Source organism: Siniperca chuatsi, linkage group LG22 (assembly GCF_020085105.1).
Source record: "Siniperca chuatsi isolate FFG_IHB_CAS linkage group LG22, ASM2008510v1, whole genome shotgun sequence".
Lineage (NCBI taxonomy): Eukaryota > Metazoa > Chordata > Actinopteri > Centrarchiformes > Sinipercidae > Siniperca > Siniperca chuatsi.
The window spans coordinates 14,946,743-14,965,187 of record NC_058063.1 but is presented as its reverse complement, the minus strand read 5'-3'; the positions used below and the strand labels follow the sequence as shown (position 1 = coordinate 14,965,187).

General features: G+C 43.0%; 3 protein-coding genes across 6 annotated transcripts in view; 1 reads left to right on the top strand and 2 right to left on the bottom strand.

The window, feature by feature from the left end:
- Positions 1-2: 2 nt before the first annotated feature.
- slc7a7 (solute carrier family 7 member 7) lies at positions 3-10,347 on the bottom strand. Of its 4 annotated transcripts, none has more exons than XM_044183367.1 (11): positions 10,016-10,347; positions 9,100-9,144; positions 7,161-7,804; positions 3,311-3,436; positions 2,912-3,056; positions 2,462-2,585; positions 2,269-2,372; positions 2,060-2,156; positions 1,752-1,901; positions 1,091-1,274; positions 3-757 (listed from the first exon to the last, which is right to left on the bottom strand). In XM_044183367.1, exons 3-11 carry the CDS (start codon positions 7,651-7,653, stop codon positions 687-689), a joined length of 1,494 nt encoding a protein of 497 aa, XP_044039302.1. In that variant the 5' UTR covers positions 7,654-7,804; positions 9,100-9,144; positions 10,016-10,347; the 3' UTR covers positions 3-686. The 4 variants fall into 4 exon arrangements, with proteins under 4 accessions (XP_044039302.1, XP_044039303.1, XP_044039304.1 ...); XM_044183368.1 differs by having other exon boundaries at positions 9,006-9,144; positions 10,016-10,211; XM_044183369.1 differs by having other exon boundaries at positions 9,100-9,223; positions 10,016-10,201.
- LOC122869938 (E3 ubiquitin-protein ligase CCNB1IP1) overlaps positions 10,198-18,445 on the top strand; it is a 15,103-nt gene continuing 6,855 nt past the window's right edge. The window contains exon 1 of the mRNA XM_044183378.1: positions 10,198-10,322. The gene's annotated coding sequence lies outside the window, so the exon portion shown is untranslated. The remainder of the gene's footprint in view (positions 10,323-18,445) is intronic.
- Positions 13,186-18,445, bottom strand: part of si:ch211-212k18.5 (sal-like protein 4) — a 6,785-nt gene continuing 1,525 nt past the window's right edge. Inside the window, exons 2-3 of the mRNA XM_044183357.1 lie at positions 14,587-17,936; positions 13,186-14,424 (exon numbers count right to left, since the gene is read on the bottom strand). Of these exons, the coding sequence (XP_044039292.1) occupies positions 14,194-14,424; positions 14,587-17,936 (3,581 nt within the window). The 3' untranslated portion in view covers positions 13,186-14,193. The remainder of the gene's footprint in view (positions 14,425-14,586; positions 17,937-18,445) is intronic.

Here is an 18,445-nt window from a genome sequence, read left to right as displayed (position 1 = left end):
AGTTTCTGTTGTCAACAAGTCATTTTATTATAAATACGTATTTGTAGCTCAACTCAACTGTCAAACTCTTACATTTAACAGCCGTGTTTTCTGACACTGCAAAAAAAATTAGTTAATTTCTGTAAAAATAGCCCTTTACTAGACCTCAGCTGATAGTATAAAACTTTTCATGAACTTTATCCACATTAGTGAAGGTGGAAACACATTCTAGTATCTGTTACTGCTTGATTTTCTTTGTGCAAATCATAACACTAATAATAATAATACCAAGGCTGTGGGTATGGTCAGCAGTGCTTTTAGTTTCAAAGATGTTCTCCTGTCCACTTTGACAAGTTAACCATAATAATTTGCCACCTTCCAGTAAAATCAAAAAGGTATGTAATTTCACACAAAATACTTTTCTTGACATATCAATTAATAATAGTAATATCAACTGAAATAGAAACAGGTGAGTTAAAGTGTTCTCTCAGTCAGCAAGAGTGAAATCTTGCCAACAAGCACCCGGGCACCATCATTCACGCATTCATTAACGTTATCACCGGGTGATGATTGACAGGTCAGAGAGCTGGGTACAGCTCAAACCTAAATGTCCATCCATCGATTCCTTGTGGCGGCAGCGACTGTCCAGGATGAGCCTCTACGTCTGTGTGTGTGGTTGGCTCCGGCAGGGTGTTAAAACCAAACATTTACTCTGCCTTGTCATCCATTTCAGTCAGAACGGAGTAGCACACCTTCTGAATCAGCATGGCAGATTTAGCTGAAACAGGTGGAGACAGGAGAAAAGTTAGGGCAACCTGTTGATCTATTATTAGTCAGAATCCAGCTGTAAACATTGGCATCAAAACTGAATTTAAGTTGACATCAGTAAAAACCAACAGCTCAATGTTGGGTCCAAGCTAGGTACTCTGTAGCTGTGATATCATTACACTACTAAACAACACGTTAATGTTTAAATGTGTTAAAGCAGCCCACCTAGGAGTGAACATGCCCAGGGACCCATGGGTAATTTGAGTTTGAGACCACTGCCTTAAAAATCGACAAAGATGGTTTAATATATGAAAACAACAAGACAACCCTGAGGCTCTCTTACCAATGAGGCTCTGTAGCTGCAGTGGCCTCTTATTGGCTGGAGTGTAGCAGCAGAGGAAGTAAACGGGCACTCCTGACAGGGCGATGCCGATGCCGATCAGGGAGTTGATGGTGTCACTGTAGAGCGGCACCACCACCAGAAAAATGGTGAGGAGACAGAAAACGATGGGGTAGAAGAGACTGAGCTGAGGGAGGAACAGAGAAAAAGAGAGATGTCAAATATGTATGAAAGAAAATTTTGTATGTAAGTAGGCAAACTACAATTTAAGCGAATAGTCAAACAGATAAAATAAAAACTACATAAAACCATTGGAGTTTAAAAAAGGCAAGCATACAGGTGGCTTTTTTAAATGTGGCACAGACTCAGCTGCTCTGATGCTAAGGGAAACCGAACTGTCAGTGGTCTGGTTGCATTGTGGGTAATTTAGGTGCCAGGTTTTGACAAAGAAGAAGAATGGGTGGATTGAAAAAGATGATATCTCTGGTTCTGCTGCATTGATTTTTATCCTTCTTTTTTTTTTGTTGTCCATGGTGAGTCCGACATTGTTATAGGAGTGCAATGCTAAATTGGTGGAGTACTCTTTTCGTACTTTTGAGCATTGTTGTAACTCCAAGTTCACAATCTGCTGCAGCGACTGCAGTAAAAGGCTCAGCTAAGTTACCTTTAGTGGTCTCTTTCTGTCTGGCTGCTTCCAGCGCAGATACAGTTGCCCAAAAATGGACAGACCCACAAAGAACCAGTAGCTGAAGCTGTAGTAGTTGATCAGCCTGAAGACGTCTTCTACGCACAGGTATATCAGAGCCATCATGCCCTGCAGAGACATATAAGAGACATCGTGTAAGTCAGACTGCAAAATGTGGGGAGGGCTTTCCTACAGATGTAACAGTGGAATAAAAAAAACAGACTCCATGGCAACTAAATATAAACTATTAGACAACAGGAAGTAAAAGATGGGGAGGGCTGACTGACGTTGAAGAGCAGTGCAGGGATGGGAGTGTAGCGGTGGACATGGATCATGCACAAGTAGTCGGGCAGGTGGCCCTCTCTGGAGCCCACGAAGAACAGCCTTCAGAGACACAAAAATATGCAAGAGAGCACTGATGAGTGATGTTGATGTGACAATGAGTGGGGCGCTGATAACAGGGATGAAGTGACGGCAAAAAACATTCATCACTCACCTGGAGGAGGCCAGGATTGAGGCGTTGAGTCCTCCGAAGCAGGAAAGAGCCACAGCGAGGGGAATCGTCCAGTTCATTACACCAAATACCTGGTCTGCAAATGTCTGGAAAGAGAAGATTAAATGGTGTAAAGCTGCACTCGATGAATATAGAGTCAAAGTAAGATGATTTATTGAGGATTATATGCACTTACCACAGCTACAGCTTCACTGTCTAAGATTGCATTGATGGGGAGGATGGCGTAGTAAGCCACGTTGGTCAGAATGTAGATCACTGTTACTATGGGCATGGAAATAGCGATGGCCAGTGGCAGATTCCTGTAGTTCACACAAACAAACAGCAGAGGGAGGCAAAAGAGATAAGAGTCTTAAACTTGAAGCATCTGACATTCAGGCTTCCTCAGGAGTCTCTGGGTCAAGAGCAGTTCGACTGTGTGGGTGAGGGGAGGGTGGGCATTGTGATCAGGTGTGGGTGTTACATGAATCTGCCTGGGAACTCTGGGAGAGGCTTGTGATCCAATCACATGTGTACTCATCAGTGGTAACTAAGTACATTTACTCAAGTACTGTACTTACGTGCAAATTGAAGGTACTTGTATTTGAATATTGTTCATATGTGAACAATATCAACTTTATCTCCTCACCTCTCTGGGTTCTTGATCTCCTCTGTGACAAAGTTGAGGGTGTCCCATCCCGAGTAGGAGAACAGAGCTGAGTACAGAGCCAGAGCAATGTGTCCTGGATCCTGAGATGAGCCATCAAACAGGTCCTCAAAGTTCTGTGTGTGACCTGGAAAACACCAATAAAATCATTTAATTATTATGAAATTACCTGAAGAATCAATTTCCTAATCTCCATACAGTAATTTTAAGCAGCAATTATCACCTTAAGCTCATCATTTAAAAATATTTGAAATAGCCAACAGCAGATGTCAGGTATAAAAGTCTTGTTATTTTTAGAATCTAAGCATTCGCACTGGTAAAGTTTTAAGATATCTAGGAAGGTTTAAGATGAAAAAGAAGAGTTGGCGATGACTTTGGCACCTTGTCCGATCTTCACCAGGCCAGTGATGATGACAGCGATGAGAGCGATGACTTTGGCATAAGTGGAGAAGTCCTGGACCCTGGTGCCCCACTTTACATAGGCACAGTTCACAAAGGTCAGCAAACCTAAAGGGAAGCAACCAAAGCACACACATAAATATGCATATATTACACACACACACACACACAGAAACATATCCTTTAACAGTCTCAGTGGGTAACATTTGTTCTGTAAATGTGTGTGCCAGTGTGTTTCCACGTGAGGGTATGGCTGATTTAAGGAAACGCAGCTGCTGAGTCAAGCAGACTGGCCTGTTGTTTTTCAGACGAGGAAACAGCTGAGTGCAGCACATACAACCTCTCTCTCTCTCTTACTCACACACACAAGTGCACACAGGTACAGCCGTAGAAGTCAGACAAATTATAACAAGCTATAAAGGAGTGTTGTGAAACCACCACTGAGCCGACGACCTTGTGTATTTCTGCTCGACATTGGTGATTTGTGACCCACAGCTGAAATGACTGATAAGAAAAGTCTCAACTGCTCCTTCACTTTGAGCATTGATGTTCTTGGAAAATGTGCTTCTCACCGTGACCTATCTCTCTCTCTGGCCACTTTATCAGCACATACTCCCTCTGAGTTCATAAACATGGAGATAGTAAGGCACAGGATGTCAGCTCATTTTGAACAATCCAACTGTTAAGGAGCAGCAGCGAGTTTCACATAAGTTACGCTTCCTGTAATAATTATTAATTTTGCTAATTTCTGTCAAAAAACAGCATTTCTTGTAGTGTAAATCTTCTTCTTGACCCTACAAGTCTTGTAAGAACTAACAAAACAAACTTACCTGCAAACTAGCTGAGTGGACATATTCTTTCTACAATAGCATCCAGTTCAGTACATCAAACCGCTCCCACTCACAGACTACACTTATCTCTCCACACTGACCTCCACATAACTTAAGGCATTTAAAGAAGAGTCCAAAACAGGATTACATCACTGCCCTCTCCTCCACGTTGACCACCAAAGAGCCTTCAGCCACAGCGAGGGGACGAATCATAACACTATCATCTTCCAGCACACTGACAGGTAGAGGATCATAAGAAGTCCGTTCCCAACAGGAGGCCTGGTCAATCACAACAAGACGCAACGCCCCGGACGCAAGCGACCAGCAATGAGTGATGGAGAGGTAGACTTTGCCACACAGAAGTAGAGGCATGGTGTGTTGACAGTGAAAGGTTAGAAATGTGGGAGGTGTGAGATCGGGTTTAGGAGGCCAGCTGACTGGTAGTGGAGGTCAAATATGGTCCAGATGTGAAGTGAAATGGAGATCTTCAAAAACTCATTCAGTAGTCCACCAACTGTGAACTCATGTGCAGGTGGGAAGCGCTGACATCCAGGACTCTGGATGTCGACTGCTAAGAAGCGTTAATTTACGTGTTATTGAGTGAGTGAATGAGGAAGTGTTTTCTTACTAGTGATGGATACAAATTTTACAAATACTTTTTGTAAAAGTTAAAGGTTTTATTTCTGTCACACGACTCAGAAACTCGGGAAGCCAAACGTTCACTGACTTTCCCACTTCATAGCTCAACTACAAATGTCATTCATGTGAGATTTTCAAGTAGTAAATCTGCTTTTCTGATACGTTTGAGATCATTGGACATATTATGGTCCTTTGCAGTACCTACGTTACATGGAGAAAAGAAAAAAAATGCATCACAAGTTGGGATTGAAAAAAAATGAGTACTAAGTTTATAATTATTGGATACTAAGTCAAGATTTTTACTTACCATTTAAAAATGTGAGATATTAAGCCAACATTTTTACTTACTGAGTCATAATTATGAGATACTAAACTATGAAAAAGTTAAATTAAAAATTTGTTTTTTTCAGAATTTTGACTTAGTGTCTAGTAGCAGTGGTAATTTTGTCTTACCATGAGTATTTTATTTTTCATCATCATGCGTAACTTTTCAGCTATTTTTTTTTTCCTGGCACAAACGGCCTTCCGTAAAATTGGACTTCTACTAAATCTGACGTACATTTTCATGAGAAGTTTTGCCTAGAGCTAAGAAAAATAGGATGTAAGAAGTTTTGCCTAGAGCTAAGAAAAAATAGGGTGTAAAAATTCACTTTTAACAATAATAGTTTAAGTAAGTTTATTCAAATCTCAACTAAAATAGAATAAAATTGGGGTGCAGAGGGACCACAAAATCAGGTCTTATACATTTCCAAGCAGGAGAGGCACAGTTTCCCAGTCTCAGTCTCCCAGAGAGTAAAAGTTTTCACTGACAGGAAGCGTGTTTAGTTTGGTTTTAAGCTCTACTCCTGTGCTGAGCTGTCAGTAACCTGTTAGCCTCTCAGGTCAGAGTCTCACTGCAGTAAGGACTTTACCTCACAGCTATCAATCAGCACCCTCCTTTGAGCACTGCTTATCGGTGCATTGCGGCACAAGTGTGTGTTCATGCATGCATGCCTTTCAGGTGGGTGGATGGATGAATGAGTAATATTAACTTAATATTTATAAACGAGCACAATATGCATATTATTTATCTTGAATTTCAGGGCTTGTCTGTGAAATATTACCTTAGCAAGCTCTCTGGCTGTCTTTGGCTTCTTGTCTCCTTGTCTGGTTGCCTTAGTGTTGGTATTTCTGTGCCTCTAAAGTTGTGCTTGGTTACCTCGGTGAGCAATTTTTGTGAATGTCTTAAAGCGATCTTATTAGTTTGATTAATTCAGTTTGTCAGCTTTGCTCTTTCTCAGTGCCATTGTGTTCTAGTTACCTCAGCAATCTGGGCCGCATCCATATACAAAGTTTACCTCTACATTTATGAATAGTTTCTTGCTGTTCCCACAGCAAAATAAAGTTGTGACTCAAGTCCTCATGTGCAAGGATTTCTAAATCAGTACTCTGAGATTGAGTAAACTGTTTTTTCCCCATTACTCTTCCAAACTGGTGCACAGGTTTTAGGGGTCGTTCAGTTCCTCTTTCATCTGATGTCACTGAGTCTTTCTCATGCAGACCTGCTGACCACAGCTGTCGTGTCACCCTTTTTCACTTCTCTAGTCTATAAAGCTCATGTGTTCTCTTTTGGATGCAGGGCTCGACAGTAACGGTTTCCAGGTTGCCATTGGCAACCATTTTGAGAAATTGACAACCAATTTTTAGCCTTTGGTTGCCATCTGTGGCAACTACTTTTTAACATATAAAAAATTGGGACAGCAATCAGATGAGTCTTAAATATGAGATTTAAATATTGCTGTTACAGTTGGAACCGGAACCAGACAACGCTGCATGTGCGTTGGTGCATTTACTCGCATGCGCACATGCATCTGTTTTAGAGACAATGACAAAGCAAACTGAGTTGTTTGACCATGGGGTGAAAAGTCTGTCAACATCACAAACGAATGCTGGTATTTGTATACCAGGTATTGAGGGTGGACATGTTAACTGATAACACTTAAGATTCAAATTCTGTAAAGTATTAGATAAAACACAAACAATAAAGAATTTTGTTCGGTTACTGTAATAAAGCTTTTAAACATTATTTTATGTCACTTTTTTTATTATTAAGCTGACATATAACTGTATAATATCTTAATTACACAAAATATAAGGTTACTAAAAATGGCAACCATATTTTCAATTTCGGCAACCAAAAGCTGAGGCCTTTAAAAGTTACTGTTGAGCCCTGAGATGTCAAACTAACTGTGACAGACATCATCATTGTCTCTTTATATCACTTACTCGCTTATACACTGACTCATCTTTCTGTTTTTTTCTTACTCATTCTCTCAATGTCATACACACATACACATTGACACACACTCCAGATGTGTACTTACATATACAAGCAGCAGCCAGCAGCCTGTTGGCCAGGTATGGAGCTATACATGTGGGGAAGATGGGCTGCATCATGTAGTTGGAGAACGTGATGGCTATGACGGCCTGGCCGGTTGGCTCGATGATCAGCAGCGATGTCCACAGGCGAATAAAGGCCAGGAAACCCCCGAAGGCCTCCAGGATGTAGGCATAGGAGGCCCCCGACTTGGTGATGGTGGTCCCCAGCTCGGCGTAGCACAGGGCCCCGAACACAGAGAAGATCCCTCCGATGGTCCACACGACCAGTGAGAGGCCGTAGGAGGCGCTGTGGATGAGGACACCCTTGGGTGAGACGAAGATCCCCGACCCAATCATGTTCCCCACGATCAGGCAGACCCCATTCAGGAGGGAGATCTCTTTCTTCAGTTTCATGGACTCCTCCAAGCCTTCAGACTTCACAGATGGGGGGCTGCCATTGGGCGCCTCCTGTGGTGGGGTGGGGCTGTAGGAAGCCATTGTTCGTGTTTTGGTGGTTTATTTATTAATTAGGAAAGTGACAAACTATTTTCTGAACAAAATTTCAGTCACAAATGGGGAGTTTTCGCCTTGATGTGAGACTGTAGACTTCAACTTGTTCCCCCAGTTATCTGTGATCATCTCCTGCCATCTGTAGAGGCAATGCACAAGGTCATATCAGTGATGCTGTTACCATGGAGACTGATTTGTCATAGCATACATACAGCAAATACTTGTGTTGTTTCAATCCTGTCGAAATCTAGTCAAACAAAAACATATTTACGTGCCACAGGCGTTAATGTGGGAACAAACATGCAAAAAATCACATAATACCACACTAGTGTACACACTGTTGGATTTGAGAGCCATTAGGCTGCACAGCAAATGGCCTTTTAAGGTTGAGTGTATTGACAGAGAGAGGGAGAGGAGCAAACATGCCACATGCCTGAAAACACCGGCTCTTCATTAGTAACCATACGTTTAGCTAAGGAAGAATTACTGACTGAGACACACACACACGCACATTTTGACTGCTCACCAATCCACCCACATGCACACACGCAGAGTTTGAGAGTGAGAGAGCCAGCACAGTGGCCGGTCACATGTTTTCCAAAGTTCATTATTCTCAGCGTGTATGGAGTTTGATGATGAGACAGACACATGCTAGCCGGCATGTTCATTCACCTTTCTGCATGACTGCCTTCAATTCGTTAATGTCACTCTGCGTTAATGGGCTCCAGCTTGCCACAATGTAATGTACAAACACACACAAACTTACAAATTAACTGCCTTAAATTAAATTAAATGTTAATGGGGTTTTTAATGTGAAAGGACGCTCTGTGTCAAGGCAAGGATTGCAGCAATATTACATTAAGATTTTCAAGAAAAATTAGCAATCTGCTGAGTTGAAATGTGTTTTCATTTCAAAAACACATATTTTTGGGGTGATTTAAGGGTGAAAAGACATCTAAGCACCCAGAATATTTTGTGTTGAAAAGTGAAAATTTAAATGTAACATTTGTTTCACTGTGATTTCAAAGACTAGCTGTAAGTTTTCCTACCTTCTGTTTTGTAAAACTAAAAACTGCCACTTTTCAACCAAACATATCCAAGTTTTAACTCTTTTTTTGACTTTTCACCTTCAAATCACCAAAAATGTCTTGAAGCATTTCTTGATAAGCAGAGCCAAAGATTTAGACAGAAAGAACAATTATGTCAAAAATGATCCCAAGATAGCAAACAGAAGACACTAAATAAGTAATTCAGTGGGAGAGATATAGAAGAGAGTCAGGCAGCCAAAAGATCATCAAAGTAAGTGAGATAACCTGATATCAACATGCACAAGGACATACTTTACTATAGATGTAGATTACTGTAGAACGAAGATCAGAGACAAATATGACGGTGTGAAGCTTGTAAGGAGAAGTGAGTGAAAAGTTCAGATACCTTGAGGAAGCACTAGCAGCAGCACGTGAGTTCCTGAAGGAGTGACTGCAAAGGAGAAGGACAGTAGATTTAGAGCCCCTGCATGTGATCAAACGCGTGCCACAGACACTGAGAGGCGAGGCTCCTACAGAAAAGAGAGTGCAAGGTCCAGAAGCTGCTGATAAGTAGTCCTTCATGTGTTACTCAAGGTTACATCCTGGATCAAGAAAATTCTCTCAACTCAAGTATATAGTGAAATGATTCAGCTCCTTTTTTTTAGGGATTCATAGAGCATTTACCTCTGAGACTAACATTTTTATTATCATGAGGATTCAGTTTCTTTTATGGGAGTTTAAATTATATCAGAAAGATGACAGGGGAGGAATCACCTGGTTGCAGGATGTCTGGCTCCTGTGTAACTTGTAACACTACCTATAAAACACGTTTTTTTTTTATTTGTTACTTGTTCCTTTTGAAATGATAATGAGACTAAATCTAAAAGCCCTGAAAAAGCCTCTTACAGTCACATTGCTAGTTTCAGAGAGCACTGGCTTGATTTGATTTCAAGGATGCAGTTTTACATACAGAGCTAAAAGACAACAAGGCGCACTTGGAATGACATTACAAGTTAATAAATAATTAATCTGCCTGTGTTGTAAACTTGATTGTACCTATCTTGGAGGGCTTCCCTGCGATATCTTGGTGTGCATGTTCTGGTGTTTATAGGTCTGTGTGTGATTCTGCATATTAAGTGTAGTTTGACTGTACATGTGTGCTGCTACATCAACTGTGTTCTCTCTAATGCCCAGTACACATTTCTCCTAAGGCAGACAATAAAGGCTAATCTAATCTTGTAAAGTGGTTCACCTACATGAATGATCAGGAAAATCCTTGTTGAATAGATACAGTAAAGTAGAAGCAGCTGTTGTGCACTCACCTTCTCTAAACGCGTTTCAGATCCTCCCGGTGTCGAAAGTGTCCACAAATAAATGTGTAATTTCAGATTTGGTTCACATTTTTTCACCAGCTCTCATTGTTCTCTCTCTCTATTCCAGCCAATAACAAGCCTTCCTCCTCTGTCTTTCCGCTGCTGTTTCTTCTTGTTTTGACTTTGCTCGTTCCCCTCTGCGCTCCTCAGCTGATGAACTTGTGGCTTTATATACTTCTGTTTCTAACGCTTTACTACCAAGGAAACGAATGAGGAAGGAAGGGGGTGCTCAACTGCCTCGCATTGTGTCTCCTGAGTGAGTTGAGCTGTGAAATGTTGGTGTTTTAATTAAATTATCGCGCACATCAAACAGGTGTTATCATCATCGGCACTGAACTAGGCCTATTACCGGTAGTCCTTTGATAAACGTTACAGTGCCAACGGCACACTGTAAATCAATGCAGTGATTCTTAATAAGGTCTAAAAATGTATGAGTAGTGGATGTGTGAGCCTCCACTGATGTGAGATTTGTCTACATTCATAAATCTCTCTAAAATCCTTCTGTGGAAAGATAAAATGCAAGGGATTTGCTTGCAAAAGTTGAATCTGTCTTTACATAACAGGAAAACATTTCTAAAGTTACCAAATTGTAATACTACTAATAGTATAAATTAAACAAAATTGAATAAAAACAAACAGGGGGGATCAGCTGATGTTTACTATTTCTGTGAAAGATTAACCATAATAATGATGTAATAATCATGCCAGTGTAAAATAATTCGGACAAAATATTGAGTATGCGCTGTCTGGTGATCGTACTCGTTTGATGGATCATAGCTCCCTCTTGTGGATTTATAAAATACTGAAGGACGTAGAATCACAGTGTGTGGAGTTTATTCTGACTTCAGCAGGCCTTTTATAATCTCCCAGGGTCATGTAATATTCCTACAACGTGTTTAAATTGGATTCAACATGTAGTTTAGTCTAGTTGATATGTCATTGAGATCCAGCTCTCTTTTACAAGATAGACCTGAGAACAAGTTATAGGCTACATAGACATCACAACAAGTCACACAAAGCAGTCATCACACACAGATACACTAATTAAAACGAACAAAAAAAAAAACTTTATTAAAAAGTAGAACTTTAAAGTCCCTCAGAGGAATGTTACTCTTTGCTGAGATATTTGTGTGTCCTTTTCAAATTCACAACAGGAGAGTTTATGAAGTATATGAAGGAAATATTATCTACTCTCAGTTTCCATAAAGTGATGTGTAAATTACTGAAAGTTTGACCAACACTTGTACAGAGTGTAAAAGAATACCTATAGTATTTTGTCCACAAAAGCCATCTCTCTCTTGTCCTGATAATAGGCTAAAGACAATGTTGTGACTCATTAACAAAACAAAACAAAAAACGTTTTAAAAGCTCTCCTGAAACAACATGTCAAATATCAGTAACACTTTACTTTAAGTCCCCCTATTTACCATTTATAAGCAGTATACAAACATTTAATAATGTAGTTGTACCCAGCTATAAGGATGTTTAAGTATTTATTAATATACAGTATTTGTCAACAATTATAATTTCTCCTATGAAGACATGTTTTATATAGTTACAAATATGTTTTACTGTATTGTCATTTATTATCAGTTTATACACCAACCTGCATTTATGGGTGTTGTTGACAAATACATTAATAAACATCTTTATTGGCTTACAACTAGGCTACCTTATAATGTGTTATAGACCATTTATTATTTATTAGACCGTTTATATGCTGCTTATAAATGCTAAATAGGAACTTAAATTAAGTGTTACCCTTTAGGGTTTGCTAAAAGTTTATTTAACAGCCATTTCTATGTTTTGCTGATTTTGCTTTATAAACAAATACAAAAATTCTCTATTAAGCAAATCATGGGGGGAAAAACAATTAACACAAAACTTCTTTGTCTATAACTGGTCTAGTGATGTAGTCACATTCCAGTTGAATGGCAGCTGTAATTACTGAAATAATGGCCAAAGTGAGATAAACAACTTCTTTGTCTTCCAAATAGTTGTTGATTCTTCTTTAATAGTAGGATAAATATGCATATTACCTGACCTTTAACACCTCAAAAAACCTTTGTTCTCTCTACTGAAGATGATTGATGTCTACAGAGAGTTAATTAATGCTTACTGATGAGTGATAAATGTGTTACATGTGATCGAAGCCTGCAATCAGCACATCACACCTGTGGACTTTTGTATTCACCTCCACCTCCTTGTGTCTTTCTTAAACTGAAAACTATAAAAATGACTTTTCTTTTTTCTTCCTCTCTTTTTTTTGATTGAGACACGTCCCTTGTCGCCCACGAACGCATGTGGACAAACTTCTCACACATGCCTCCTTTCACTCCTTTTGTCCCGCTCCCTGCCCTAAGCATTCTTTTCCTTGGTTACCAGTTGTCATGGTTTCTGGAGCCCCAGTAGGCTACAAACTGGAGGGATTAAAGGCGGCCATTTTGGGGACAGCTGGGCCAGGTTGGTCCCTGTTGCCCCCTGTCCCGCTCCCAGTCACTCTGGGGGGAAGAGGGGTGGCATTGTGTGAGGATTAGAGCTTCCTGTGTGTCAGCTCATTACATGGGGAGTACAGGGGTGACAGGGTGAGCAGAAAGAGTGAGGGAGAGAAATGAAAGAGAAAATGAAAGAGTGCGTATGAAAGAGCGTATGACACAGAGTGGGGAGGGAAAGGTGGTGGTGGTGGTGGTGGTGGTGGGGGGCAGCTACAGCTGCACCCTCAATCACACTCATACAGGCTCTGATTATCCTTTTCACACATACACACACACACACACACACACACACACACACACACACACACACACACACACACACACACAGTACTGGGGAACTGAAACATATTAAAAGACATTGAGGGCAAAAAAGGCAGAATTAGGAGACAGCTAGCCCAGCGCCCCAGACAAAGGACCCCTGATCCAGACACATAGAGAGCTGGAACAAACAAGCGAAAACTGACCAACAGTGTACATGCAGGCGCACACATGAATAAGATTTATGCAAACAGAATACTTAAACAGATAAATGAATTCACAGAGATGCAGGCTTAAACTGAACCCAGACAAAAAAAACAAAACCCCCCTAGCCCCAAAAAACCACAGACGAGCAACAAACAGGTCTCCTCTTCACATCACCATTGTTTTATTTATCTTTTATACATCACATGGGAAGCATGGGAACATATTTTGTCATTGCTACAAAAAAGGGTTTACAAAGGGTAAAGCAAAGCATACAAATACTAAACTGGGCTAAGCAGGAATGCAGTGAGTGTAGACAATTTCTGCAGGAGCAGAAAACTCTCAAGTGCTTTGAGAGAGGAGAGCGGGGGGAAGAGGGGGGGAAAGCAAAGATAAAGGAGGGGGAGTTATAAGGGCTCATCCTTGTTGTCGATTTGAACCTGCAGATAGCGTCAACAACAAGAAAGACCATTTACAATCATCAATGTGAATAAGGTAATTTGCTGCTAGCAAAGTTTACAGCTAAAAGGACTGTTCACAAAAGTACTGACAACCTAACACAATCATTGCCATCATTATTATTATCAACATCATGGTTATCATCATTTCTAACATGTTTATTTAAGTTGATGTTTCGGCAGCACAGGACACAGTGCAACTCAGTGCAACTCAGCACATCAGAAACATGCTTTCAGCAGCATGGCATTAAAAAAAGAAAGAAGAAAGTAACAATAAAAAGGCATAAAATGTAACCGCAGCTTATATTTACAAACATTGGCCATTAATCATTTGGCCGGTTTTGGTATGGAGTTCATCTTGTAAAATTCTGGACCGTCCTCTTATTCAAATCAGCTTATACAGTATGTGCTGAAATAGGTGTCAGCAAAAAAGCGCAAACAATTAATTCTCATTATGACAATGCTATGAAGTGTGTAAGATAAGGCCTCACTGTGGTCTTTGAAATACAAAAATACATGGCTAAAATACTACATTCACAAATTTCTTGTAATGTTGCTACAATACAAACTAGATCTATCTGCCTAATACAAAAGGTAAACATGAATTAGAATCAAGAAACTCTAAACAAATCTCATTCTATTAAAAAAAAATACATTCCCTTGTCAGGACCCTTTAAAGACTGACTGCAGCCATTTAACGATGCTAACTCTTCTACACAGTAGTGTCCATAGGCTCGTCCATCACGCTAGAAACAACACTGATTGGTAGACGATCTGTGCTGTCACCTTTCTCATGGGATTTAGCCAATCCCTGCTTTTCTTCCTGCTGTCCCAGGTTCTTATTGGCTGAATGTGAACTGTGATCCTCCGCAGTGTCATTGTCATTGGTTTGAGCCTTGGAGGGGGTATTGGTCAACGCTCCAGGGTGAGTTTTCATATGGCCCTGTCAATGAGTAACACAACACAATAGTAATTTACTCACCAGAAGGATGAAATCTTGTCTTGACATAAAAATGTATTAGATAAATATGTTCATATTACAACATCAAAATCATTGTCTTTTGACACAAGAACAGTGTAAATCCACAATATCTTTAACCCTTACCTTAAGTCCGCTACGGCTGGCGTAAGCCTTTCCACACTGGGAGCAGCTATAGGGTTTGTCCGGGCGAGGAGGCTGGATGTGCAGTGCTGGGGCTGGGACAGAGGGCTCTGGGTCCTCTGATGGCTTTTCTGGCACACCATAACCCTCCTCCATTGGAGTGTCCTTCTCCGGCTCTGGATCCAACACTGACAAAGGCTCTCTGGGTGTGGTGGTCTCACTCTTGCCTTTGCTTTGGGCAGCATCTCTCTCTTGTGACTCCTGTGGTACACTGCCACAGGCCTCTTCTGCTTCAGGGATAGCTTTGGGGCTGGCAGATGGGGTGATTGCAGGTAAGGGATTTGCAGCTGGGGGTTTTGGGTTAGAATCAGGACTCGTGGTGGGTTTGTCTGTGGAGCAGGTTCCATCATTATTTACCCCTCTATGCAGCATATCATTTTCTAATACAGGCTTTGAAACACAGAGGGAAAGAGGGGTGTCATCTGCCTCTGTGTCTCCGTTCACTACAGCTGAATGAGAACTGGCTAAGGGTGCTTTGAAAGGGCTAGTGCTGCCCAGGTCAGCATTGGTCTCCTCCTCAGAGTTCATGGGGCTGCCATCAGCTAAGGCGTTGTCTCCCAGACGCAGGGGGCCCTCGGCTCCCACTGAAGGGGGATTACGGGTCAGGGGTGGGCTAACACTGGGTGTTGAACCCTCTGATTTCTCCGTCTTCACAGAAGTGGCATTAGCAGCTGTGGATTGCTTAGAAGTGGACCCTGAGTTGAGAGCATCAACTGAAGACTTGGAGCTTGTTGTTAAGGCCAGAGGAACGAGTTGTTGGGCTTTAGATGAGCCTATGGAGTCATTCTCACCATCATTGAAGATGGCAGTCTGCCTTTCTTCACCGTCTTCAGGACACATATCTTCGTCAGGTGGTATTTGCCCTCCTAGGTGCAAGCGGATATGATGCTGAAGAACCAAGGCATTGGTGAACTTGCGTGGGCACAATGGGCAGGAGTTCAAGGCACGGGAGTTTGCCGGTCTGGCACGGTGAGTGGCCAGGTGGGCCCTAAGGCTACCCTTCGTGGAAAAGGATCGACCACAAAGCTTACAAGGGAACGGGCGCTCTCCCAGATGTGTGGCCTGGTGCAAACGCAGAGCTCTGGGGCAGCTGAGGACACGCATACACACTCCACACTGATTAGCAGCCTGGGCAGTTGGCAGAGAAGGGGTAGTCATGGTAGTTGTAGTGCCAGAACCTGAGACTCCCTGGCTGGTCACTAGTCCAGCAGCATTGGCACTTGGGCTCAGACCAAGAGCAGCTAACATTTCCCTGCGATAGGCACTGGAGGTGGTGGTCAGGTCATGGCCATGTGTGTCCCCATTTGCTTCAGCAGGGGTTTGTGAGGAGGTGGAAGAAGAAGAGGCACCTCCCTGTGGCTGCTTTTCAAGCTTCTGTACCAGGCGCTGCAACTTGGAGGTGTCTGAGGTCTGGGTAGAGGTGGTGGGAGAGGATGAAGAGGGGGAGGACGTTGATGGTTTGGGGAAAGGTGGAAAGGGGAAGGGTAGCTGATGAGGCGAAGTGAGGTGGGAGGTGGATGGGTGGCCTGGGGGCCGGAGAAGTGCAAGGTGGTGAGGGGAGGTACCTCCAGGGAAGAGAATCTTGGGGAGGTGGGCCAGTTGGGAGTATGGGGAAGTTGTATGGAGGGTAGAGTGAGGAGGTGTGTTTTCGTCAAATCGCTGCTGCTTTGCTCCTTTGAACTGACTGCTCATGGAGGAGGAGGAAGACGATGGCGAAGAGGAAGAAGGCAGTACAGTACTAGATGCGCTGGCAGCAGCTGCAGCTGAGGCTCTGTTCAGCTGTAGCAGTGAATGGGCTGTGGACAGCAACGCCATGTCCACTGAGGGGGGCAGAGGTAGAGAGGAAGGCGAGGGCCGAGTAGATGCACCAGACAGGAATCCTAAAGCCATGTTCTCTGTCATCCCAGGAATGCTTCCTTTCACTCCATTAAATGGCTCTTCATCATCAGCCCGCCGTTTTCTCCTTCTCTGGATGGCAGCAGGAGCAGAGCCACTCTGCATTTGCTCCGACAGTGCTGGAGGCAGCAGGGAGAGGGACAGTTCTGGGTTCTGCTCTCTGTGTCGCAGGAAATGGGCTTTGAGGTTCCCTCTGGTTGTAAAACGGCTCAAGCAGACTGGACACTGGTAGGGCCTTTCACCTGTATGTGACCTCAGATGGATCTGGAGTGATGAATCGCTGCTTAACACCTTCCCACAAAAACGGCACGCATGTTGAGGCCGCCCTGATGAGGAGGCAGAGCCCAGAGAGGAGCTGGGCTGGAGATCCTGGGAATGGCTGGTGTTAGAAAGGGGAGGAGTTGGGAAAGTGATACCATTGCTATGACCAAAAGAGGAGGTGTTGGATGATTTCTCATGGAGGTAGCGCGGTGGTAGGCCCAATGACAAGGACAGAGGGTGTAGGGAGGCAACAGAGGAGCTGATAGTGGATGAAATAGATGAGGAAGATAATGAGGAAGAGGTAGAGGAGGATGGAGCTCTGCTGCCATTGACATGTGAAGCACCTGATTTGGAGACGGATGGCTGGGGGAAGAGGGAAGATGGAAGGCCAGTCAAAAGCGATGAGGCTGTGGTTACTGGCGTGGCAGTGGAGGGGTGTGTTGGTGATGAAGATGCTGCTCCTGTAGACTTCTGGTTGCTGTCTGAACCACTGGCCTGTGTGTTATTATCATGGCCAAAGACAGCCCCTCCAAGCCTTAGAACGTGCCTACAGATCTCCTCTGTTATCTGCATCTGGTGGATTTGCCTCTGCTGTAAAACCCTCAGCTCCTCTAGAAGTACTGCTAGGGTAGGTGGCACCTGGATCTGTCCCTGCTGCCCTGGAGAGCTGGAGGCCTGCTGATGACCTGGACTGGAGCTGTCACGGTGAGGCGGCACACACTGAGAAGACGAGGAGGAGGAGGAGGAGGTAGTGGTGGTGGCTGAGCTTCCCATCGGTGGGGAAGTCATGGTGGAGTGAGAGTTTCCTTGGTGGGACAGGCCGTGGGAACCTGAGGTTTGACCCAGGGGAGGAGGTGAGTGAGTCTGGGATGACAGTGAGGGGTGAGGAAAGTCTGGGGAGAGGGAAGAGTGGGTATTGGGGAGTGAGGTTGTGAAGGGGGCAATGTGGCTGGGCCAGTGGGGAGGAGGTGAGCTCTCGCTGGGTAAGGAGGGCGCGTGGAGCCCACCAGGGGATGGGCGAGGGGCCAGAGGCGGCTGGCAGTCTTGGAGAGAGGTGGGGGACGAGGAGGATGACCCTGATGAGGTCACTTCTGAGCCAAGAGATGTGGATGGTGACTTCATGCCCAGGTGGTCATCTGAGGATTGACAGAAAAAAGGAGAATAAGAGTTTTTTTTCATTATTATGCAATACTCACTACTCACTACTATCAGTCCAGATTTCCAGGAATGTAAATTAATTAAAACGTTTCAGTTACAGAGTGTTTATTTCAATGCTTACAGTTATTGTTTGCAAATTTGCATGCATACCAAAAGATCTTGTTTTGACTTCAAAAGAAATGGCAAACAAAAAAATAAACAAGTGAAAGAAACTCTACAGTATATGAGTCTTTGTAATGTCTTGTCTCAATCTGTGCTCTCCGGAGCAAAACTCCTCAAACATCTTGCACACACAAAAAAGCTTCCAGACCACCTTGCTGCTATGGCAACACATTTTAGAGGACAATGGGCATCACCAAGACAACCCATAACCCCTCTTAACCCACCCCCTCCCTACAGCAGTTACGTCTTTCATCTCCCTCTTTACCCTTCCCCCCTTACGTCACAGTGGAGGTCAAGGGTCAGGTCACGCTAAGGGTTCTGGGCA

What these genes read in the sequence shown, in the direction of transcription:
- slc7a7 (XM_044183367.1), bottom strand. Translation starts at nt 7,653, where the DNA reads ATGGCTTCCTACAGCCCCACCCCACCACAGGAGGCGCCCAATGGCAGC. An exon ending in CCTGGTGAAGATCGGACAAG is followed by an intron (nt 3,057 to 3,310) that starts GTGCCAAAGTCA and finishes GGTGTTTTCCAG; the next exon opens with GTCACACACAGAACTTTGAG. An exon ending in ACAGAAAGAGACCACTAAAG is followed by an intron (nt 1,275 to 1,751) that starts GTAACTTAGCTG and finishes TTCCTCCCTCAG; the next exon opens with CTCAGTCTCTTCTACCCCAT.